The sequence below is a fragment of the Candoia aspera genome, chromosome 1 (genome assembly GCF_035149785.1).
Source record: "Candoia aspera isolate rCanAsp1 chromosome 1, rCanAsp1.hap2, whole genome shotgun sequence".
NCBI lineage: Eukaryota > Metazoa > Chordata > Lepidosauria > Squamata > Boidae > Candoia > Candoia aspera.
In genome coordinates, this window is record NC_086153.1 from 166,949,765 (window position 1) to 166,975,599 (window position 25,835).

The following is a 25,835-nucleotide window of genomic DNA, read 5'->3' on the forward strand; positions in this document are numbered from 1 at the left end:
CTTCTTTATAATCAGTAAGCAAACTAAAAATATATACCTTAAATCAAGAAAATCTCAGGGCATTAAGATGCCATCAATATCAAGGTATTTCATAATGTTTTGATAAAAGAACCCAGATTAAAATGTTTTAGCCAAAATATCATTTCTTCCTCATTACAAGAATGATCACTTGTATCCCTCAAAATACAGAAAATCGTTTACATTCTAGGTTAGATACAGAGTTAGTCATGACAAAGTTCAATATTTTGATGAATCTGCTCTAAGTTTGGATTTAGCTCCCTGATAATATAGCATCTAGGTCACTGGTGTTATTTTTTCTTTTTCTATTTATCATATATTTTTCAAATAGGAGAGCAAATAGTACACTTCCAATGTTATAAATATAAAATTCAGATACGATTAGGAGGGTGTTATTTGAAGCCTCAGAAACAGAGACGCTTTCAGTACTTACAGTTAAATAAACAATTCAGAATCACCTTTTAAAAAGTGAAATGTGTAAAAACTAATTGCATTTCCTGTTTTCTACTCCCTAAAAACAGCTGATGCATCATCTTGTGGAAATGTGTAAAGAAGAAAACTTTAGAAAACATTAAACCTTCCTAAAAGGTGACTGGGAGGAGGAACTTTATGTGGAAAGTTCATGTAAAACTGGAATGGAGGCAACGCTAAACTCTGACATCATCTTGCACACAGGGGCCAGCAGAAACAGCCATTTGCTGTTTGAGCAAGTCTGCTTTTCATTTACAGTTTAGGTCAGTGAGTGAGGAGGCCTTGATTGTAATATTAGAGCCAATCCTGTTCTGAGCTTCTTCCACCAAAAGGCAGCTCAGCTCTTCAGTGCTCCTACCCAGTTGGAGGGATTGTGTCTTTTAAAAAAAAAGAATACTATTCAGAATCCCAACTTCTTCTCCTTCACTGTGGAGGAAAGCACCAAGGGGAACCAGGGACGTTTAGCAAAATGAGAAGATGAGTTCAATATGCAAATAATTCCTTCAATAAGGTCCTGGAATTCTTAATTCTATATTTACTCAGGGGTAAGTACTTTGCTTTCTTTTATTGTAGAAAGGATTTTTGTCTAAGAATCTCTGACCATTTGAATTGAATTCTGTGTATATTATCTGGATGGAGCAAGCTGAAGTGGGGGCAACCTGGAGAGAATGCCGTAGTGGGGACAGTTCCATCTGTTGAGTTGACAGAAGGCAGCGGACTTCAACCCAGAGTCTCAGTGGGCACTTCAGGATGGGCCGGTAGTAGATTGTTGTTTGGGGGTGGTGGGGGGGGAAGGTGCTCATTGAAGACTATATTGTTTGAAGGGAGGGGGAGAGGGAGGGGGACAGAGAGAAAATCCTACATCTGCATGCAAATATACCTCTTCCCCCCTCTTTATGAATGTATTGGTCTGTGTCTTCTCTCTCTTACAGTTTTATTCTCTGTTTCAAGGGGCCAGATCTGTTTTCTGTGCAGTTGCATTTAGGATTATCTAGATGCTCTCGCCTTCAAAGAAAGCCATATTTTTTGCTGATTTTGCTAGCTGCTGTGCTGTGCTTTAACAAGGTCTGTTTGAATGATGGAGAGTGGGGCAGAAAGCAGTGGGGTGGGCTGATGAGGAATGTCAGTACTGACTCCAGAGATACAATAAACAGATATAGGGATGGCTCAGTTAAATTGCTCTTTCATGTTCTCCTTGTAGTTTTTCTAAATGGCTGGGACTAAAAGGTGTGAAGGGAGATGATCCTCAGAAGGGACAGTACCAGATTCAGTACCGAAAAGATCCTGTAAACAAGCGTGTAGCTTGATGCCTTGGAAAATGGCACACTCCATGACAAATTTCTTTGAGGGAAGCTATTAAAGCTGGCCTCTGCACAGATCCCAAATGAGTCCTAAAGGGATGTCCTAATAGAGCAGATCCTGCACTTTTTTCAACAACACTGCCCCCACCCCAGGATGTTTCTGTGGGGAGGAAAATACAGATGGAATAAACACAGCAAAAACTAAGCTGCAGCCGTGTCTTGCCTTTCTAGAAAAGACCTGCTCTGTTTCAGTCAGGCAGAGTTGTCGAAAGCAAAGTTAAACATGTACCCAGGAATTACTTTGGACTCTGTGGAATGTTTTGAGAGGTATTCTCTTGAGTATTGGGCAGCCACTTGGGCACATGAATATCATGCCCAATTATCTTTCTGCCTGTCATGCCCAATCTGCCTTTCTGTGCTGATCCAGCTCTATATGTTTTCAGTTCAGTCACAAATGAATGTTTATTTCATGTGGGTAGATATTTATAAACATAGCCAGAGTCCATCTTAAACAATGACAGTCTCATGATGGGCTGCTGGGAAAAGGTTTCCAATGCAAGTCTTCCATGTCACACAGCATACCTCTTTCATTGCAAAATGAACTGGAAGGACCAGGCAGCTCTGCAAGGATTAAGCAAAAACCTCACGCTGAGCAGGAGGAAGAGACTGATAACTGTCTGGAAGATCAGCAGTATAACTCTGTTTCTCTTGTGAATTCATTCAAGTTGGAAGGTTTAATTAAGCAAATTGGTATCTCTGGAAATAGTTGCAATCACACTGAAATGAATCTAAAATGTGGTTTTCAAGGTTATCATTCTAGGCCCATTTCTATATTATTAGTCCTGTTAAAAATGAAACCCATAAATGCTTAATGTTTCAAGTAAAGCTGCAGAGGGCTATACGTTTTATAATTTACAAAGAGTTTAAAGATTGCAGGAAGTCCAATTAAATTTACATTCCACAAAGACATTTTTGAAAAGCAGATGTTAGCTTCTGAAAATGTAAAATTAAGTGTTCCTGGGGTGGTGAAACAGCAAAAAATGTTTTCAGATAGCCACAGTTTTTTAAAAAGGATGAGTTAAATCTGGAATTTGTATCCTTTAACCTGCAAATATAGGTAGCATTTAATTATTTGATAACAAACTCATGTATGGCCCTAGGCAGGCTTTTCCTTCTTTGCCAGCTTCAGCCCTACCCTCCTGCAAGATGGAGATAATACTGTATTACCCAAATTGTTATGGATGACTAAAACTGTGTATTTAAAGCACAATATATAATGCGCTGGACCATTGTACAAGAGGGAAATTGACCCTGAAGACGTAAGTTCACAGTGCTAACGAAACTATCTCTTTGTTACAAAATAAATGGTAACGTGTGCAGTAAATAGGGCCTTCCACAATGGACAGTTATGGTATTGGGCGGTCATTTTTTTATGACAATTTCTGTTTACAACCGTCTTCCTATTTTACTTTGTCTGTGACATGTTGGAGGATATATGGAATATGGCCCTAGAAAATCCAGTGCTCTCCGACTTTTGTGATACGACCTGATCACACTGAATACGTTTCCTATTCATTATAGGCTGGTTCTAATCTCAGTATGAAAAACCATTTCTGTGGATATTTAGTAGAGCTGTGCAGCACTTTGGAATTAATTCAGAAAAGGCCTTTAGAGTGTGAGGAATCCTGAACATACCATCCATCTGCAGTTCTTCAAAGCAGCGGGTGGCTTTTCTTGTGACTGGGCTGTTGCCTTCTGCAGCTGCCATGTGATCCCAGGAAAAGACCCAGCTAATTTAAAGAGCTACGTTTGCACTCCTTCACCCTCCAAAAGACCTTCTGGAACTGAACCCTAAACATGGTGCAGCCATATTGTTTAGCCTGCAGTAAAACATGCTAAATTGGAACTATTAAACCTTTGTTTAAATTAAAATTTTAAATTAAAAAAAATGTTTGATGTAATTTAATTTTTTACACATCACTACATGACATTCTCTCTGTAGTCTACTTTGTAGTCACATTTGTGGTACAGAATCGGGGAGGGGGGAACATTAGTGAATGTGGTTCTTTTCTGTTATACTTTATAGGTGATGTATAGTGATACAGCACTGGTCCAGTGAGGAAGTAAGAATCAGCAAATTAGTTCTGCTTATAGGACCCAATGCCCCATCTACTTCTCTGTTCCTCTCTGTTCATAATAAAGCATAGTTCAAAGCCAATGTTTTCATCATCTTGCACACCAAGGATGGGGAACTGCTCCTGGGAACCTAACACAGCCTGACAGATAGGCCCATCCAGCCTATAGGATCTAGAACAAAATTCTTTGGCTTCCTCCCAAATTGTTCTCTCTGCTCACTGTTGTCTGCTGCCCTGGTGTCAAACTTGCATGGAGGGCAAACCTGACTGGTGGGATCAGTTCTGCTTTATCTACCACACACCCCTTTGGTATGGTCAAAGGTAGCAGAAACCAATTCTGCAGAGGTTCCAGCAAAACTACTATCAGAATTAGCTTTGCTTTACCCATACGTAATCCTATCACTTAAAGAGAGAAAGTTGGGGTGTAGGAAAAAAAGGTGCTTCTATAAGAGTGCTTGCAGAAACAGGAGGAAAGAATAGGTGCAGATGAAACTTTCCATGTAGAGAGGGCCAGGGAGGGAAGCTACCCTGCCTTCTGCTGTGAGGCAGCACTCTCCTCTGTGAAGCCGTACTCCTGATACCATCCTGCTCAGAAGGGGAAATGGGAAGCAGAATCCTTCAACTAGACTCGGTTCCTCCCTGTTGATTAGGGTGTTGAATGCAAGTTCCATCTGTGTGAGAAATATAACCGCATCACTGGTCTGAATATCAGGGGAGAGGCTGTTTGAAAGGAGAGGAGCCTTCACTAAGAATGCTCAACAGCAGTTCCTGTAGCTGGCATTCCTTTCTTGATGGGTCCCTCCACAAACTTTTTCTCTCTATTTCAGTGGATAAGCAGATTCAACCTGGATAAGGCAGCCTCAGAAATAATCAGGTGCTGAGCTACAGTATGTGGGGCTTTAAAGATAAGAACCAGCCTCTTGAATTGCATCCGGAAGCTAACTGGCAGCCAATGTGTTACATGGGCCACCAGCATCACTGCTAATGAGTGACCGTGTTGCAGAAATGGCTGCAACTGACACACAAGTTATAATTGTGCAAAGGCCCTCCTGGTCTCCACATGCTGTTCAAAAAGGATCTGTGAGTCCGGGAGGACCTCTGACTGCAAGCCAGTGGTTTCTGGAGGAATACCAAATACTATTATCATTTGAGAATTTTAAAAGCTGTTTCTTCAGATTAAAATGAGATCCAAGTGGATGCAGGAATTCTCCTGTTTCTCTCATGCCAACAGATGACAGTTTCCTTTGCATAACTAGGACTAGTTTTATGGAGGCCTAGTTAGACAGTAAAAGAAATAAAGCATCAAATCCATGTATAATTTTTGTGAATCAACTGTGTGTCGTAGAAAGAATGAATAATAAAGAATAAACTTAAGAGTGAAGTAGAATCTGTGAATGGTTTGGAAAGTTAAACCCAAGCTTTTCCTTCGGGAGATTTCTGTTATGACTAATCTTTGAGAGGCCAGGCCAAACTCCTTGATGTTTTCTCTTGTAGTACTCCCTTCCTGATCAGTTGCCTGGGTGAGAAAAGTCTTCCTGGCCAAAAACCATTTCCTGGCTATACATCCAATTGCTCCTGACCAAAATTGGAATGGCTCAAATCATTCCAGTGGTTTTGGTGGGATTTTTCAGTTAGGACAAAGTTTCTGCCAATCCATGTGTGGTTCTTTTCCTCATGGTGATTCATGGATTCCTTACATTCTAGGCCTGAGAAAGAAGAAGTGGGACTCCTGCAATTTCCTTACACTTAACCCCCAGGAATGGTTCCCATCAAATCACCCTCATTCTCAGTAGGCAGAAGGGGCTCTCAACTCCCTAATCCTCCATAGCAGTTTGGGTACCAAAGGAAAGAAACACCCCCCAAGATCTGTGCCTGGACCTCCTGGAATCCTTAATCAGACCCTCTCTGGAACTACTTATGGTCCTTGCATGGTTGCCATGTTTAATATGATGCCTTTATCCCTTGCCTGGAAATTATTAAGAATCCTCTGCTTGGTTTGAGGGATGTCTTTTTTCTATTTTTAGCAAGTATTTTAGGTTCCTATTGCAATACACTTTCCTGGAATAAACTATTGTGATTTAGTTTGCTTGTTTGTTGTTTTGATAAGCTGTGCATCTGTTTAAATGCATGCTGAGTATTATTTTAAATTTATTCATACTTAACCTAGAATAATGCAAATCAGCAGTTTCAAGGCTGCAAAACTTTTGGCTTAGTATACAGGGACATAATTAATGACTGCCGTTCTCATCCTTTCATTCTTCTGTATGTCCTGGCAGAATTGGAGAATGGGTGGGAGTGGGGATATCATGTCACACGATCTCTTGGAAGAGCCATAGGTCTCCAGCAGCTGCTGGATTCTGTAACATGTAGAAATGTGACCCCTTCTCCTTGCTCCTCATGTGAGTTGAGCAGACTTCCTCCCTAAGTAATGTATTTATAGCTTTAATTTTGTTTTATTCCCAGAATTCCTTTCCCCACTCCTACTCCTTTGGTGGTATTATTATTATTATCATCATCATCATCATCATCATCCATTGATTCATTGAACATGTGAAAGCTAAACTGGATCTGACATACCTTCCTAACACCTGCATGGGGATTCTTAAGTTAAGGTCTAAGAGCTCATAAACTAACAAATTGGGGAGAGGATATCATATTTAGTTTACACATATCTCTGGACAGTTCTTTTCTCATAAGGCCATTCAAGACCAGGACAAGGTGGGGCAGCTTCACTGGTCCTATGCTCTGCATTCTCCCCATCTGGATTCAGGCATAAAGGAGCAAGGAAAAGGTCATGAAGGGTAAATTGAAATAGACACTGGTTGTGCATAGAGGGCAGCTGTGCTGAAGTACCAGGCTAACTTCCAGGTTGTTGGCTTTGTGAAGCTCAGGCCAAAGTGTGATAACCTTAACTCTGGTTTTAAGCCAGTAGGATTTTTAAAAATCAATTTCCCTGCTTTTTGAAAAGGTAATGTAATCTTTGTTGACCTCACCCTCTATCCAGTGTCTCTGAATGTCCACATTTGCATGTCCATCTATATGATTTTAATATAGTTATCACACTATAATTTTAAGGTCCATCCTTCACTGTTATTTTTCAAATGTATGCTTCAACCCCCCAATAAATAAAAGTAACCATATTTATTAGGGACGCGGTGGCGCTGCGGGTTAAACCGCTGAGCTGTCGATCGGAAGGTTGGTGGTTCGAAACCGCGCGGTGGGGTGAGCTCCCGTTGTTAATCCCAGCTCCTGCTCACCTAGCAGTTCGAAAACATGCAAATGTGAGTAGATCAATAGGTACCGCTTCGGCGGGAAGGTAACGGCGTTCCGAGTCGTCATGCTGGCCACATTACCCGGAAGTGTCTATGACAACGCCGGCTCCAAGGCTTAGAAACGGAGATGAGCACCACCCCCTAGAGTCGGATTCGACTGGACTTTACGTCAAGGGAAACCTTTACCTTTACCTTTACCTAACCATGTTTATTAATTAAAACAAATCAGAGAATAACTCATTAAGTGTAGCAAAAAAAAAATAAGAAATCAAATTAGCTTTGAAAAGGGCTTTATGCTATCTTCTAACTTTATTTCTCATGGAGAAGAGATACGTAACTTTGCTTAGGCCAAAGGTCACCCTTGTCCTTGGACCGCTATGCTCAGTGTCACCATCCCAAAAGTAGGAGCTGGGGACCAGGACCGTCATTAATTTTTGTTTCATTTCCTCTACTTTAAGTCAATTAAAAACAGTTAATATGTTGAATCTCCAGCCATATATTTAATATTTTCCCCTTTTTGCCACACTATAATTTAACAATATGTTTTGCAGCTCTTTGGAGGCCCCAGTCAAGGCTTCTTGAGCTTCCTTCAAGCCCTGGGGCCTCAGGTCATGCACCTCTCTCATCAGGTCCCTCTTCTGATAAACAGAGTCCATCAGGTCAACCAAGACCAATTCTGTCCGATGATTAGACTGGAGCAAGGCCTGGAAGGGGTCTAGATATTCAGATGGCAGATGGGCAGCCATATACGTTTGTTAATTAAATACATCAGTCTTCAGGAATAGCTGTAATAAGGATGACACCACATCCCCAAACCATTTTGCTACGAAAAAGTATTCACCACTGAATTAAGGTAATCTTCTCTGCCCAGAAATACTTTATTTCCAGAAGTTATCACTGACTCCTGAAGCGCAGCAGGAGACACTCCTTTATACAATGTTGCATTCACTAACCCTGGGACTCACCCAGTCAGTTCCCCTGAGCTAACTTGTATTAACCATAATGGACAGGGGTCAAGACCATGGAGTAACAGGAATTGCCACAAGAGTCTTACTCATGTTCTCAGCCACAAAATCTGAAATGGAACCCACAAAACTGGTGGGACAATATGGGGCATTAAACTCCTAATTTGTATCTGTAATAATCCCAGCAAATACCCGCAGCATTCAGGAATTTCTCACATTCCATACAAGTCCCTTGCAAACTATCTCAGTGGGCTCCACCTCCTTCCAGAGGGGGTGGTGATGGTGGCAGTGGAATAGATTGCACGAAATCAAACTTCACTGGAAAATGATCATATCTACCCAAATCCTGAGCTATGGATCAGGCCAGTAATTGAGATACACATGGTTGTTATAAAGATCATGAAGTCTTGAACTGGCTCTTGAATATTGAAATCACAGTTTTCCTGGGATTTACCAAGATGTCACCTCCTGGTCAGGGATGCTGTTAAATAGCAGGATGGGCAGTGAACAATATCTCCAGTTTGCTGCTTTGGCTTAAATGAAGATACGGGCCCTCATAGCCTGCTCCAGAAGAGAGAAGGTTTCTCAGAAGAAAGATCACAGTGGATCCTAGCAACATGTTCTCCTGACCCTTCATCTAAATTAGAGTAGCCAAGTTTGTATAATCAGTCCAGCCAACCCACCCATTCAAGTCTCCATAATACATGCCAACCTGGCCCTCAGATGTGACTTAAATCACAGATGTCACTCTCTCTCAGCCCAACTCACCTCACAGGGTTGTTGTTCTGGGGAAAATAGGAGGAGGAAGGAATATTTGGTATGTTCCCCCCTTGAACATACCAAATATTTGTTATTTATAAAAATAATAAAGGTGGGATAGAAAATAAATAAATAAATAAATAAAGGAATAATAATGGCAAAATTAGTGTTAAATTAAAAACACTCCCTTCCCAAAATTACGATTTAAATGAAAAATTCCCTTCTCCAAATTGCACCCTCGTAAGGCATTGCAGTATAGAGGAGTGGCGGCAAACGTGCTTGATCAGTATTTTTCATCCTTTTTGTCTTAAGTCCTGAAAATAGTGCTCCATCAGAGCTACCAATGAAATCAACCATAAAGTAGAAGCGTTTTGAAAATTAAGGAATAACTATTCCATGTGAATAGTTTTGCATATAGATTTGAAAAAAGATTTACAATGTTCTCTTCTGATAAAGATTATTAATCTGGTTTCACTCAGTTTTTCACTTTCTCAACCTTATGTTTATTTCAGCTGATAAACAAAATTTCTTCATTAAAATTTATTTTCATTCTGTATACATATTGTGAATGATTTTCTCTAAGTACATTGGTTGGAATTTTTCCCTAATACATTGGTTGGAATGAAAGGAAATCATAAATGAAAATGTTGCAAAAATGTTAAGGATGCAAGCATAGATGTTGTACCTGGAAAAATGTTAAAATATGAATGTGATTTATTTATGGAGTATCTGACTTGTTCAATGTGTGTGAAAACTCCATCTGTGCCTGGTGACTGAAAGAATGCCATTATTGTTTCCCTATAGAAAGGGGAAAAGTATCAAGAGTGAATGCAAAAAGCAGGAGATTAGTTTGTGAATTGTGTCTGAGAAGGTGTTTAATAGGGTACAAGGAATGGCAATGAGCAAGACTGGGGAAGTACAGCGCAGCTTTAAACTGTGTAGGGGATGTGTGAATCAGAAGTTTGCACTTGAGCAGGACATTGTGAAATGTATGAATGTGAGGAAGAAAGCTTGTAAGTTTGTTTACGTGGAGGAAATATACGATAAAGTGAATATGGCATTTTTGCACAAATATGGAGCTGCTGAATGTGCTAAGAGTGGTATATGATGGAAATAAAGCAAGAATGAGAATAGAATGGTTAGTGAATGACTCAATACTGAACAGTGAGTAATGTAAAGATTTGTAATGACCATGCAGTTATTTAATGCATTTATGGATAACTGTATAAGAAGCACCTGTGGTGACATTAGAGATGTGTTGTTTGGGGACATGAATGTACTCTTGCATGCAGATGATGGTATGTTGTTGGCTATAGTTCTCTTCTTCAAGGAGGTGCTTATTTTTCAATCCCTCTCCCATTTGTCATTCTCCCTCAGAGCCAACTCCTCACCCCACCCCTTTCACACACACACACTAATTGTCAGTGCAAAGTGACACACCCTGACACTCAAATATATTTGAGCCTTCACACACAATATCCATGGGATCTGAACAGGTAGTAACTGATGAAGAAAGGAATCTTGGGGTTAATAAAAATCACCTCAACAGAAATGTAAATCCAGTATGCTGTTAAAAAAAAATGAGATGAAATACCTTCAAAGTAATATGAGATGGAAAAGTTGCAAAAAAGGGTTACTAGGATGACTGGGAGCTAAGCTGATCCCTCTCAGGAAATACTAATTTGAACCTTCCAGCTCACAGTTAAAGTGGCTGAGTGGAGGCAGGGCAGAGGTACATAAAATCATACCAAGTATAAAAATATGAATAAAAGTTTTGCTTTCTCTCACACAGTGTTAAAACACTTGTTCTTCCATAAACTTAAATCTGCAAAGATTCAGGACCAATAAAAGGAAACACTTTTTAATATAACATATAGCCAAGTTATAGGCTTTCCTGTTCCCAGAGGAGGTAATGGCCATCAATTTAGATTGTTGTAAGAAGGGAAGCAGACAAATTTAGGGAGGATCAAACTATCAGTAGCTAATAGCATTACTATTTACTACCTGCTGAATCACAGGCAGCATCTCTTAGATGACAATGAGAAGGGCTGCTGCTTTCCTGTCCACAGAGTGATCTTCCCAAATGATCTGGTTGGCTACTGTGGGACATAGAATGCTGGGCTAGATGGTCCATTAGCTTGACCCAGCAAGGCTCTTCTGTCCTTACACTCCAATCCTGAGCCAAAATATTTGGATTCCAGACATAAGGTTAGCGCCTTGATGAGGCCCTGAGAAGTTTTATTGAGACTGTATATAAGACTCCATCTTATATCTTATATCTTATATTTTATGATGAATCTGTTTTTATGGTATTTTAATCTTTTATTATTTTAATCTGATTGTAAGCTGCCCAGAGTTGCTTTGGCGAGATGGGCGGTGAAGAAATGTGAGGAATAAATAAATAAAATAAATAAATAATGCAGAAAGACCAAAGCTTAAAGTTCCCTTCCCCCTGCAAATACCCTAATCCACAATGCTTAAGAGTACACATTCCAAAAAGCACTGTGGAAAGAATCTGCTAGATTTCTTCTGCAGCCTATGCCTTCTGTAGATGTTTGCCTGCATGTAGATAGCTAGTATAAGATCCCTTCACACTTTCCTGGAGAAGTTTCCAAATACTTCCATAAATTTTCTGGCCCTTCTGCCTCTAATGCTAGATGAGTAGGAAACAAAAACAATGTAATTTACCTCAGAATCCTAGGTTACTGTTGTTTCCCAGGATAACCCCACCAAATTGCTGCAGAGGTCAGTCTTGTATTTCTGTTGAGCTTGTGCAGAAGGGCTCTGCTTTTGAACCATTCATCAACTGCCATTGTACAAATTGTGCTGGAGCCAAGCCCTGGAAGATTTCTACCAAACTGAACTCTGTTACCTGTTTGTGATTCAGAAGATCAGCTGTAGAATTCCATCATTTTTCCCTAATCTTAGAAGTCTGTATTTCATATGAGTGGTATGGGTGGAGAATGTGTGGTTTGTAACATTCTTTATTACATACAAAAGCTTGTTGAGTTCTGAAAGGTTTCTTATTCGCCCCCAGAATACTTTTTCCTCTTACCAGCTTAAACTACAGTATCATAAGCTTACTTATAAATATGATTTATAAAAAAAATACATAGACACCTCTTTTATGACAGAGCCATTAGGATTTGTTTGACCTGTATCCTCCCTCCTGTTTACTTGTAATTTTCCATTACTACTGGTATAAAAGCACTGTTCTTAAGAAGCATATTGGAACAAGGAAGGATTGACCTGTCTCTTATCAGTAAAACCTATGTCTCTTCGACTGAGGCAGCAAAAATGAATTTCATCCTCCCTCTATCCTCCTATTCCTTTTCTGCACCTTCTACACTAGACCTGAAACTTGGCTGAGGATGATGTCACCCTAATAGAAATAATTGGATGCTGGGCCTAGTAACACAGCAGTGAGAAGGCTGGATCTCCGCTTCTCCTTTCAGCCTCCCTCTTTTGGCTCATGGCTACTGTTGTCTTCACTAATTTGCAGGTGAACACGCTTATGCATAATCCTTAAACCCCAAAGACCAATTAAATGGTCAACCAGGTGAAAGCTGGTATGGTGATAGAAATCTAAATAAGCCTAGTTTTGCATTTCATTGGGATGGAATTAGTTGAGTGGATGAACTCAGCATTAGTCCTCTGGGTAAAGAAAACTGAAAGTTTGTTAGCCCTTTGAGGTAGTCCAGATAAGAAGCACAACCATGACCATTAACTCTGTCTTTATTGTAAGGTTACATTAACAGTGTCTTGCAGGACTGAAAGTATTTCTCCTCTCCATTCCTTTTACTCTTCGGGAAACTAGGGAGGGTCCCTTCTGAAACACTTCCCATGCCCTCTCTCCTTCTGTGGGCCGTGATATCTTTTACATGCTGATTGTCCAGTCTGTAGCTCTTCCTCCTGTTTCCCAAGGTCATTCCCACTTACCATTATAGCTTTTTAACTTTCTCCTTTCGCTTAGGTCTGTGAGCAATAGATGGGTAGGTAGATTGCAGGACCCAAGAATTTGGTGGGCAGATGGAGTGTTACTGCATAAGCCAGTAACAACATTTCATCACAAAAATTACAACTTTCTGAAATACTTGTCCTTCCACCTCACCTCACTGATTTGCTTGTAGCCCACACTTAGACCTGGCTCCTCTACTCTGGCTGTATCTTCTTCAGGTGTGTTGTTGGCTTCCAAGGAAGTCTCTGGATAATCCTTTGAAATCAAAATCAGAAAATCCACCTTGGCTGACTCTTGATCCTTCAGGCTTGGTGGGAGCATCTCCCTTAAGTGTTCTGCAAATGGCATACGGCTGGTCTGGCATCACCACAAACACCTACTTCCCTTTCCAGCTTTTCCACTGAACATATAATTTAACAAAGGTTGCTTTTGCTTGAACTTTAGTACCGTTTGCACTTGTGCTTAGTCCTTGATGAATCAGTGTGTTCAGTGGAAATCAGGCCACTACTGGATGTCTATTTGAAAAAAAAAAGTATATATTTGTCCAAGGAATCATGGACAAGGACTCCTGAAGAAGAACAAGACTAAATAATACTTTAATTATTTTCAAGAAGTCCATTTTTTTTCATGGACTAACATGTGGCAAAGACGTTCCCTCTGAATTAGAGTAGAAGGGCTAGGTGAAAGTGAAGTTAACCCTTTCCTTCCTTTCCTGTATGCACTGACTTTGCTCATAGCTCATATGAAATAGGGAGTAGGAGATACCACTTGTTGTTTCAAAACATCTTCATCACAAGATTAAAAATGCTTGAAAAGAATCAGATAAATATTGGCAGGAATCCCATTCAAATTATGCTTAGGATTTTAAAGTCAGCAAAACGAATCTGTATTATTTGCATGCTTAGGTGTCTGTTAGCATTTATGAGTAGTCTATACCATCATAACTTGATTCCAGTAAGTACTTTAATAAGTAAATAATGGATCTATGTAAATGCCAGCCTACATGATTGGATCATATATATAATTAGAATGTACTAAAGCACAGCTGTAGATGATTCAGTTCTTTGTTGATGAACTTCCAGTAAATCCATCACTGAATAGAATAGTGAAGACTGGGGGAAAAAGTCTGGTGTATATTTTTAACCACCCCTATTAGTCATAAGCACTGGATTTGCACACAAACTTACTTGAGTCTTACTTGAGTCAATTCTACATTTTTAAAAATGCATCTTAATATTATTAACTTAGTTCTTGCAGAAATGGAAGAGCAATATTTTGGTCTGCAGCAGAAAGGGTCATTTAATGTGTTTCTTCACAAAAAAATCAACCAATTAATATTATTCTTCTGCATAGGAAACAAGGGCATCATGAATCACCACAAACTAGAAATCTCATGCGTTAATTACCCAGAAGAGAGAGTGAATTTATGTGGAAGAGCATTCAAGTGTGAGCATAATCTGCTGTACTTTGTTGTTCATTCATTTAGTCACTTCCGACTCTTCATGACTTCATGGACCAGCCCACGCCAGAGCTTCCTGTCGGTTGTTACCACCCCCAGCTCCCGCAGGGACGAGTCCGTCACCTCTAGAATCTCATCCATCCACCTTGCCCTTGGTTGCCCCTCTTCCTTTTGCCCTCCACTCTCCCTAGCATCAGCATCTTCTCCAGGGTGTCCTGTCTTCTCATTATGTGGCCAAAGTATTTCCGTTTTGCCTTTAATATCATTCCCTCAAGTGAGCAGTCTGGCTTTATTTCCTGGATGATGGACTGGTTTGATCTTCTTGCAGTCCAAGGCACTCTCAGAATTTTCCTCCAACACCACAGTTCAAAAGCATCTATCTTCCTTCACTCAGCCTTCCTTATGGTCCAACTCTCACAGCCATATATTACTACGGGGAATACCATTGCTTTAACTATGCAGACCTTTGTTGTCAGTGTGATGTCTCTGCTCTTAACTATTTTATCAAGATTTGTCATTGCTCTCCTCCCAAGGATTAAGCGTCTTCTGATTTCCTGGCTGCAGTCAGCGTCTGCAGTAATCTTTGCACCTAGAAATACAAAGTCTTTCACTGCCTCTACATTTTCTCCCTCTATTTGCCAGTTATCAATCAAGCTGGTTGCCATAATCTTGTTTTTTTTTTTTTGAGGTTTAGCTGCAAGCCAGCTTTTGCACTTTCTTCTTTCACCTTCATCATAAGGCTCCTCAGTTCTTCCTCGCTTTCAGCCATCAAAGTGGTATCATCTGTATATCTGAGATTGTTAATGTTTCTTCCAGCAATTTTAACCCTAGCCTTGGATTCCTCAAGCCCAGCACGTTGCATGATGTGTTCTGCGTACAAGTTGAATAGGTAGGGTGAGAGTATACAAACCCTGCCGTACTCCTTTCCCAATCTTAAACCAGTCTGTTGTTCCATGGTCTGTTCTTACTGTTGCTACTTGGTCATTATACAGATTCTTCAGGAGGCATACAAGATGACTTGGTATCCCCATACCGCTAAGAACTTGCCACAATTTGTTATGGTTCACACAGTCAGAGGCTTTAGAATAGTCAATAAAACAGAAATAGATGTTTTTCTAAAACTCCCTGGCTTTTTCCATTATCCAGCAGATACTGGCAATTTGGTCTCTAGTTCCTCTGCCTTTTCTAAACCCAGCTTGTACATCTGGCAATTCTCGCTCCATGAATTGCTGAAGTCTACCTTGCAGGATCTTGAGCATTACCTTACTGGCATGTGAAATAAGTGCCACTGTTCAATAGTTTGAACATTCTTTAGCATTTCCCTTTTTTGGTATGGGGATATAAATTGATTTCTTCCAATCTGATGGCCATTCTTGTGTCTTCCAAATTTGCTGGCATATAGCATGCATCACCTTGACAGCATCGTCTTCTACAACCTTGTCCAAGACACAGATTACAGGGTTAATAAGATCTAAACCAGGAATACAGTAAAGATGTGTAAGGTGACTAACAATGGAAAACTGTCAGCATTTTGTATGGAAAGTGTTCTTCATGGTGTGAGTAGGATTTCTCCACCTCCATTGCCTTCTCAGTTAGGCAGCTGAGTTTTTCAAGAAGCAAATAGATGTTGAAATTAAAACTAGGTGTGGAAGTGGTGAAACATTTAGAAGTCTGCTCTGACATTCTTAATCATAAATTAAACATTCAACATTTAGAGGTCTGCTCTGATATTTTTAATCATAGGTTAAATGTAAGCTCTGTGATGTTAAAGCTGCTTGACACTATCTTCAATACAGTTCCAACCAAGATATCCAGAGTTCTACTAGAGGATTTGGAATGAGATGTCAACCACTGCAGATTTTCTTGCACTTTTTATTTAAATAATCACAGAAAATTTTGAACCAAAGAAGCGACAAGTGAATTATAAGATTCTGACATAACCTCTTTTAGACTTATCCTCAAACTCCTATTAGAGCTGTGCATAAATTATTATTATTATTATTCAAATTTTGCTACCGCCCATCTCCCCCAAGAGGAGATAAATAAAAATATTCTGAGCTTAGTGTAAAACAGCTCCACTCAGACCATTCTATCAAAACATTTTGAGTTGACTATGTTCTTACTGAAAAAACTGCAGAGTTTTAGGTTTGTACAATAAAGAACAATGGAAACAAAGCAAAACACTCGCTCCCTTATTTTTCATTCTAGGGCCATAAACCTAAGTGAAGTGGTAGCCTGCGATATGTACTATCTACACACCAACTATGAAAATACTTGACCGAGGAGTTTATTTAGAAATATGCATTTTAAGAAAATGCCATTAACAATGGGAAAATAATGTAAGTAGTCTGATCTGCTTGCACAAATAGTCACAGACTTCCTAGCAAGAAAGCAAGAGTAATGAATTCACTTCAACAGCACAGCTCACAAGCAATACAGTGATACAAAAAAATTATATTTCTCAATTGGTTTGAACCTTATTTCTGATGCACATGCTTTCACGGTGCACAGTTTTGCATTTGGTCTGTTTGCAGAGCTCAAGAAACAAAGCATAATTATTTTTTCATTTGACAACCTTAAAGTTTAAAAACATAGTACAGACAGGGCCAACATTGATCACAGCACATTAATTCATTGCCTCATAGTAAAGAAATTAAAAGTTAGCTTTAAATCCCAACTGAGCATTTTTTTAAACGTCTAAAACGGTTCTAAGTTTTTGAAAGTGAGCTTAACTGTCTCTCCCTCCCACGTTTGTTCTTTGAACTACCTGCAGTCAATGGCAGCAGGGATGAGAACTGTGGCTGCTGCTCTTTGGCTAGTTCTTTCTCCAACACTCTATGGCTTGGGAGTTTTTTTTTTTAAAGGAAGCCAGTCATTGGATGTTAGAATATTCAGAATAATGTTTGTTTTATTCAAAGTTTAGAACACTTGAAACAATCACTTTAGTATCAAACTCTGTTCTGGAATCCAATTACCCAACTTGTGTCAAAGTGCATGAATCTGTCATAGACTATAGATAGATTGAAAGTATTATTATCCTACCGTTCAGCCAAAATGGCTTTCAGAGTGACTTAAATAAGCCAGTTACTTAAAAGTCAGCCCCTCTCTATGAGTTTGCAGCCTGAAAGTCATGACACAAAATGGACAGGGGAAAAGAGAAAGAGGGGAGGAGGTAGGGAACAGTTTATAGCACCAGTTCCTAAAGTTCCTAAAGGTCATTATTTCATTGCTAATTGGTTATAGTTCAGGGGCGTGGTGGCTCAGCGGTTACAATGCCAGGCTTGTCGACCAGAAGGTTGCCGGTTTGGCAGTTTGAGACCCGAGCGCCACGTGATGGAGTGAGCTCCCGCAGTCGCCCCAGCTCTTGCCAACCTAGCAATTCAAAAGCATGCAAATCTGAGTAAATAGGTACCGCTTTGGAGGGAAGGTAACAGTGTTTCTGTGATCGTCATGTTGGCCACATGATGCGGAAGTGTCCTTAGACAACGCTGGTTCTTTGGCCATGGAAACAGAGATGAGCACCGCCCTTAGTGTGTCATTAAGGTAAAGGTAAAGGTTTCTCTTGACGTAAAGTCCAGTCGTGTCCGACTCTAGGGGGCGGTGCTCATCTCCGTTTCAAAGCCTTGGAGCCGGCGTTGTCCATAGGACACTTCCGGGTCATGTGGCCAGCATGACTCACGGAACGCCGTTACCTTCCCGCCGAAGCGGTACCAATTAATCTACTCACATTTGCATGTTTTCGAACTGCTTGGTGTGCATTAGTGTGTCATTAGACACAACTAAATGGGAATTTCTACCTTTAACTTTACCGTATAGTTCAGGAAAAGAGGAAGTTTGAAGTGGAACTTTCAGCAGGGCTTTCTCTGATTTCCATTTCATCTCCTCCGGTTCTAATCCAAGACTATCTGGTGACACAAAAGACCACATTTGTCCCAGAGAAGGCAACACTGAATAGAAGATAATCCATCATCATTGGGATTGAGATTGGGATGAGAAAAGAGAAGAAAAGAGAACCAGGCACAAGAGGTTACATGGGGAATATAATGAGGGAAGATGAAGGATAGGAGGGGAAAAAAGTAACTGGACAGGAAAGGAAAAGGACAGTTTGCCCTCCACATGTAGAGAGTATCTGAAATGAGGAAAGAGAGAGTAAAAGGCAGCTCTTGAGTCTCTTTGGCTGGCTCTCCTGTACTGTAAAAATTGACGGAGGGATCTGCTTCTGCCTGAATTCAGTTCCACCCAGACTGTTCCTCTCACTATTTGCAGAGAGTCCTCTAAAAGCTTAGGCTGCTGGCTTGAACACCAATTCCAGCTGTTGCAGCCGTTTGCTGGGCTTCAACCCCCACCAGGGGCTCCGAACAGTCTCAGAGCATTCTCTCCTTATGAAACTCCACTTTCATCACTTTGCACATCTGAGTTTATTGGCACTGTGGCAATGCCTGTTTGTGTAATATATTTTTCAGTGACATTCTTGGATCTTGATATTAGAACATCCCAACTGCCTCCACTCAAAACGCTGTTCTTCAGAAGGAATGGCTTTCCATGAGTTACAGCTGCATGTGCATTCTCCTTCAAAGGAGAAAACAGCTGTCATTGCCATATTTGTATAATTAAACAATGTGTGTTTGCTGGGATCACAGATACTTTCAAATATTTATGGTATGTACAGGAAGAGCTGCACAAGAGACAGTTGACAGACTTGCCTCAAATACAGGCTTGTCTTATAGAAGGAGGGTTCTTCAGACAATACGTTTACGTTTCTATCCTCTAACCATATTTCTTGGTATTCACATGAATCCCAGATTTTTTCATCAGTTACCATCCTAATCCTCATCCATCCATCCATAGATGAAAATGGTTTTCTGACAGCACAATTCTATATGCCCTTACTCAGAAATAGGCATTTTTTACAGCAAAGTCTTATGTTGCATTGTGGCCTGAATTCTTTAGCATTCATTTTACCTATACGAGAAATGCCATTCTTCCTGGTTTACCCTCAAGCCAGCAAATAGCCATTGGAAGCAGATATGACATGCTTAACTGGAACATCATAAGGCAAGAAGTTCTGCTCTTTTAGAATGGAGCAGCTGGTTTTAAAAAACAGAAAAGAAAAGAAAGCTCTACCATTTCAGTGATCCACCAGTGGGCTGATGTCATAGTAGACCATTCCCAAGTATCATTCTCCTTGCTACTACACCACTGCTACTAATACTATGAGTTAGATAGTAACTGGTCCTAGACCATCACCTTAAGTATTATACCACGTTGGCTCACTGCTAATCTGATTTTTCACTTCATTGGCAGTCTAGGAAAATCCTTCTTGCTTTTGTGCAAAAGGTAAGAGAGATATTTGTACCCAGAGCTTGGCCATTAACACTGAATGGGGGAGGGGGATCTTATGTGTGGAACTTAAATGTACATAGGGATCAAACACGATACCCAATAGGGCATTTTAATTCCCATCCAAGATTATCAGCCAGCTAGATGCCAGGCTTTCCCCACTCACTTACTTATTCAGCAACTACTAACTAAAGCTCTAGTTTTGCCCTTGCCCAGCTGACCATGCTAAAGTTGGGATCATTCTGTGGTGACTTCAGAGGTACCAGTATGTTCTGTGGTTTTGCCAGGGTAACAGTGTTGAACTCCCTCTTGAGCTCAAAGTAAACTCTGTGTTTCTAAGATGGTAAAGAAACAGTACATCTGGATTTGAACTGACCACCACATAGCTAGAGCTACTTTTTGAATTGAGTGTAATGTTCTTGGCTGTAACTTAAGTATGCAGAGGACCTAAACATTCCTATTTATCTAGCCATAGTCAGCGTCTGTGATTCAGTAACTCCTTTCATTCCTGATCCCATCAAAGGAACTTTCAAATACTTTCTAGGAGAAATCATCAATGAATGTTAGCTTCAGTTATGTTAATTCTACCTTGTCTGTATAAATTAACTTCTCAGATGATGCTCAGTTTCTGAATATATGATTTGTTGCCAACTGGCATGTCTTTGACAGCTTATCTTCTTTACAAATATTGGGGGGGGGTTCATTAATAAGCTCAGAATTTGAAATATGTATGTACTAAGTAAACTGAATTGAAACTATGAGACACTTTCAGTTAATTGAAAACTGGCACCTCCATTTACAGGTAGTCCTCACTTACTGGCCACTACTGGAACTGGCAACTCCATCACTAAGTGACGTGGTTGTAAAGTGAAATGTCACATGCACACCAGTTCCGACTGCTGTCGTTAAGCGAATCACCCGCAGTTGTTAAATGCAACGTCACATGACTGCGACTTGCAACTTCCTGCTGGCTTCCCCACTGACTTTGCTTGTCGGAAGCTGGCTGTGAAGGTCGCAAATGGCAATCACATGACTGTGGGATGGTGCAACCATTATAAATGCATGCCAGTTGCCAAGCACCCAAATCGCAATCACGTGACCATGGGGACACTGCAATGGCTGCAACTTTGAGTACCAGTCATAAATCTTCTTCAGTGATGTCATAACTTTGAACAGTCACTGAATACTACCTGTATGTGGGGGAGGGGAAACCCATTAAATACTGGATACGGAATGCAGGAGGCCAAATGCTACCTCAGTTCTTAACAGAAAACTTTGAACTGAATATCCTAAATGAACCAGTGGTTGAAACGGGTGGTATTGAGGCTACAACACTGGGAGCTTATTCAAGATGTGTCTTACTAACCTCAAGTCCAAGGGGAGAAATATTCTGGGAGAGGTGAGGGCAAAGAATAGAGAGGCCACTTTGCCCAAGTGTGGTTATTTTTTTCAATGGAAGATACCTGGGATGTCAGTAAAACTCTGCAATAAATAACTTCCCAACTACCACTAGCTGGTTCCGGGAAGGATGAAAAAAGAAGTCTTCTTATGAACATCAATGAAATATTTTAGTGAAGACACTGTCTTCACTTTTGTTATATATAAACAAAAACAAACTCAGCATCATTATTATTAGATATGATAGATATATGATAGATAGATAGATAGATAGATAGATAGATAGATAGATAGATAGATAGAGGATATCAAATTTCAACAGGAATACTTAACTGACAACATCTTCATTTCTTTCTAGATCTAAAACTGGTGCTTTGAAAAGCTAACCAACTCATAACCAAACAAAATGAGGAAATATCACCATTTGATCTTTGCAACAATCTGTTATCTTTTACTCTCAGGCAATCATGAGGCTGATGCACAGCAGAAAGGTACTAGTAAGTTCCTTCTACCTTTAAATGGTTCAGTATTTAAAAATGCAAGATTTATCCCAAGTTCTTCTTGGAAAATTGGAAGGGAAAATATATTGCTGTTGTCTATTGCTGTTGTACCAATTGCCAATGTCTATCCTTGAACCTTTAATGTGTGTACATAGACATATTTATTGTATGTAGCACATCTCTTGCACTCCTGTCTTGGTGAACCAGCAGTTGCATCTGCTGTATCTACCCTCTTCATCCTCATACAATGGCTCTGCTGGTATAGATCTATGTCTGTTGGGATACAGACACAGCATAGGAAAAATGGGGATTTTTTTGGCAGCAGAAGCCAACTTTCATATTTTACGTTTCTAAAGAGGTTAACTTTCTTTTTCCAAGGGTATAGATGATTGATTTTGGGCTGGATTCTTCTTTTCTGCAGTGAGGAATTAAGTAATATTACAAAATATTTAGGAAATATTACACATTGGATTATCTTTAATTCGACTTTTCTACTGTCTGATGAACAAAGACAGCATCATGTTCTTATAATATTGGTACTATACAAAGGTATTTAACATGTGCCAGAATAAGAAAATGCAGAACTAGTAAGAACTTACTTCAAATCAGCTCCTGCAAGCTGTCCCTAAACTCCTTCCATTAGCACCCCCCGCCAAAGACCTCCATTCTTCCGTTTAGGCACCTGCCAGGCAGAGTATGGAGCAGAGAAGGAAATACATTCCTTCATTTCTTCCCTCTTTGTTTCACTGACCTGCTGGACAGCAACTAAGACACAAATTTCAGGGAACAGAGGGAGGGACTCTTCTCCAAAAAGGGATTGCACTGCTGGGTATCATGGTGAAAATCAGTTACTGAATATGCTACAAGTAGCTGAGTTCTCATAGAATGCTAAGCCATAAACTATGGGTTCACAGTGGTTAGTGTCATGCAGGACACTAAGCCAAAACCATAGCTTTACCAGATGTGTGAACTAGGAGAGGGGGAGAGAGAGAGGGAGAGAGAGAGAGAAGCAACACTTTAGGTAGTGGGTGATCCTGTTCAGTGGAAACCCCTGTGCAAAGTTTCAGTTGGGTACATTCAGTGCTGTCCAAGTTGACCCCCTCCAACCTGATAAAAGAAAGAACTGAGAAAATTCCTCTCTTATTGTCTCCTACTGCTGGGAAGCAAGAGGAAGCTGAGGGGCTCATGAGAATCATTGGGATATTTCCTCAAACCTTCAGTTGGCACTGGAAAATTATCTAGCTTCTTATACCCCCTTCCCCTGGAAGCACAGATCAGTACAAACAGAATTTAACAGAGATGCACCCCACCTGGTGCAGTTTGTGACTTGAGCTGACTGAGCATTTGCATGGAAATCCTACCAAAATCATACCATAACCAGAAAATATTGCAGTGGAAGCAATTCTAGCTTAGCAAGGAAAATGCATTTCTGCAAGCTGCTTCAGGAATAAAATTGCCTCATCACTCAATATTGGATAAACAACAATAATGGCCAAGATTGAAATAGTCTTCCATCTGCTCCAGTGTAAATGAACCCAATGTTGTTGGTGATATGAAAAAAGGGCTTGGCTGTTAATGTAGGACAAGATCTTCACCCCCCCTCCATGACCTCTGGAAAATCATAAATCAATGTGTTTTTTTAAAGATGTCAAAATCGGTGCTGCTGCTGATATAATATTTCTAGTGGATTCCTCTTGGAGCATTGGAAAGGAACATTTCCAACTTGTTCGGGAGTTTCTGTATGATGTTGTAAAACAATTAGATGTGGGTGGAAATGATTTTCAGTTTGGTCTGGTCCAGTTCAGCGGAAACCCACATTCAGAGTTCCAGTTAAACACTTATCATACTTTGCAAGATGTCCTCTTCCATATTTCACACATGCCTTACATGGGGGGAGGAACCAAGACTGGACAAGGATTAGAATTTCTAATTCGGAACCATCTAACTAAAGCTGCTGGAAGCAGAGTGAGTGATGGCATCCCCCAGATTATTATAGTGTTAACGGATGGACGGTCCCAAGATGATGTGGCTCTACCATCATCTGTTCTTAAATCTGCTGAGGTTAACATGTTTGCCATCGGAGTGCAGGATGCAGTGGAAGGGGAATTAAAGGAAATAGCGAGTGAACCCCTTGATATGCACCTGTTCAACCTAGAGAACTTTACTGCTCTCCACGGCATTGTGGGAGACTTAGTTGCAAGCATTCGCTCATCCATGGCTCTAGAAATGGCTGGAGTAAAAGGAGGGATTAAAGACACCACAGGTAACACCATTCTGCTCTGACATTGCAATATTTGTGCCTGAGGGAAATATTTGCTACTTTTCCATAGTTTTAAGCACTTTGATATGTAGTGCAAGGTCATTTCAAGGTAACAATAACCATTAACTTTACTTCTACTGCTATACTAATATTTTCTGTCTTTATGATGCATGGCTAATGCTGAAATGGCATGCAGTATAGAGAAAGAATGCAAGAAAAATGATGAGGGAAAGAAACGCAGAACAGAATATTGTTGCAAATATTTTCTTCACTTTGTGTGTTTTTGTTTTAAAGCACTGCATGAATTATTCCATGCTTGGATGCTTGAGTGCTCCTGTCAGGGAGTGTGTAATATCCAGACAAATAAAATTACAGAATTATAGCATTTATAACACATAATATTTTAAGATTTTACAAAATGGCATGGAAGGCACAAGGAATAAGACATCTGCCTTTATCTCACTACTCTTAGTGATAGCTGGAAGAGAACACTTTTTTCTGACAATGTTTTGCAATTTGTTAATTGTGGGATGTTGAGCTTCTCCTTAGCTATAATGAGAATTGCCTAAAAAGCCTAAATTGCACATGCAAAGGGTTAAAAACAAAGTTTTTCTTCATATAAACACCTTTCTGCCATTGGATGGGATTTCTCTGTGCCTCTCCCCAGCTTTGGAGTAATCTCTGTCCTCCTGGACACACAAAGGAACAAAGAGAAGAAAGGGGACCAGAAGCTATTGCCTCCCAGCTAGGTGGCAGACTCATGGAGGAAATCTCCTGTAGGCCTCCCCCCCCCCCATTAAACAGAAGAAGAGGGGAGGAAACAATCTGTTTGGAATACAAACGGTTTTATTTGATTAGTGAAAATGATGAAATAGAGCAAGAAATCTAATTGATTTAAATTTACCAATGATTGTTCTGCAATCCTGCATCCTCAGACCTTTGTTTTCATACCTTGGAATGCATGAAAGGAATTATGCTGCAAAAATATGGTTCATAATATTTGTCTTGTTTTATTAACTTTTCACTTTGGCTCAGTTATGTTTCTGCATGATTCACTGCCAGATGTTTTCACAAATAGGGCATATAGTGAGATTCATAGAGGAAATCAGGAAGTACTCTCTGCTAAGCTATTTCATTTTATTGCCATATATTTAAGTAAAAATTATTTTTTAAAAAGCCTAGCCAAGAAATCTGTACTAATTTTACCTCCAGGAAGGATTTCCCTAACTTTTAAAACAGAGTATCAGTCGAACTAGATTTTGATGTAAAGAATCACATTGCAAAAAAGTGCAATGGAGTGAAAGGAAGATGCATTATTTGAAGTATGCTTAGAGAGCTGTGGGGGCCAAGGTGTGAAAGGCTTATCACTGGATGGATACTTACTGTACCTTCCCTGCAGTTCCTCCCCTGAGAGCCACCCGGCTACCTACGGGACTCTGCTGTCCAGCAGTTGGTCTCTCCCCTCAATGAACTAGTGCTCTGGGAGCTTCATGAGATGCTGAGCATGAGATGTTCTTGGTTGGCCTTCATATTAGCAGAAGACTCTTGGATGTGTCACCTTGCGGCAATAACGTACTAAGAGTTCATAAGTACATGTGCTACTCTGCAGGCAGAGTTCTGTTCCAACGTTTAAGGTGTCAATTATCCTCAAAATGTATAGGGTACAAAAATAACAACACCAAGTGATTGTTCTAAAGATGGATGTCTCTCTCTACATGCATTCACATATCATGCTGGCTACCTGTGTCCAACAATAATGTGGAGAAGTATTTTTTCTAGGAATAAAGGGGTGTATTTCAAGAATTTAACATGTTGGCTAATTAATTACTCTTTTTACGTGAGTTGAAATGACAACTCTGTGAATTTAACAATGCCCCCTATTAAATACTACAAGCAACTGTTTTTAAATGGATAGTGGAAGACATGTTGGTTATCCTAGTATTTACAAGTGTTTAATCTTCAACAGTAGTGTAATTGGAAACTTCAACCTTGAATTTGC

General features: G+C 40.0%; 1 protein-coding gene across 12 annotated transcripts in view; it reads left to right on the forward strand.

Annotated features, from left to right (window-relative positions):
* Window positions 1-741: 741 nt before the first annotated feature.
* The window catches only part of COL6A3 (collagen type VI alpha 3 chain), a 108,587-nt gene continuing 83,493 nt past the window's right edge, over window positions 742-25,835 (forward strand). For 6 of the 12 annotated variants that reach the window (XM_063317841.1, XM_063317845.1, XM_063317842.1 and 3 more), the window contains exons 1-2: window positions 742-1,034; window positions 21,435-21,573. In XM_063317841.1, coding sequence (XP_063173911.1) covers window positions 21,483-21,573 — 91 coding nt within the window. In that variant the 5' untranslated portion in view covers window positions 742-1,034; window positions 21,435-21,482. The remainder of the gene's footprint in view (window positions 1,035-21,434; window positions 21,574-25,835) is intronic. The other 6 variants (XM_063317843.1, XM_063317837.1, XM_063317839.1 and 3 more) reach the window with 1 other exon arrangement.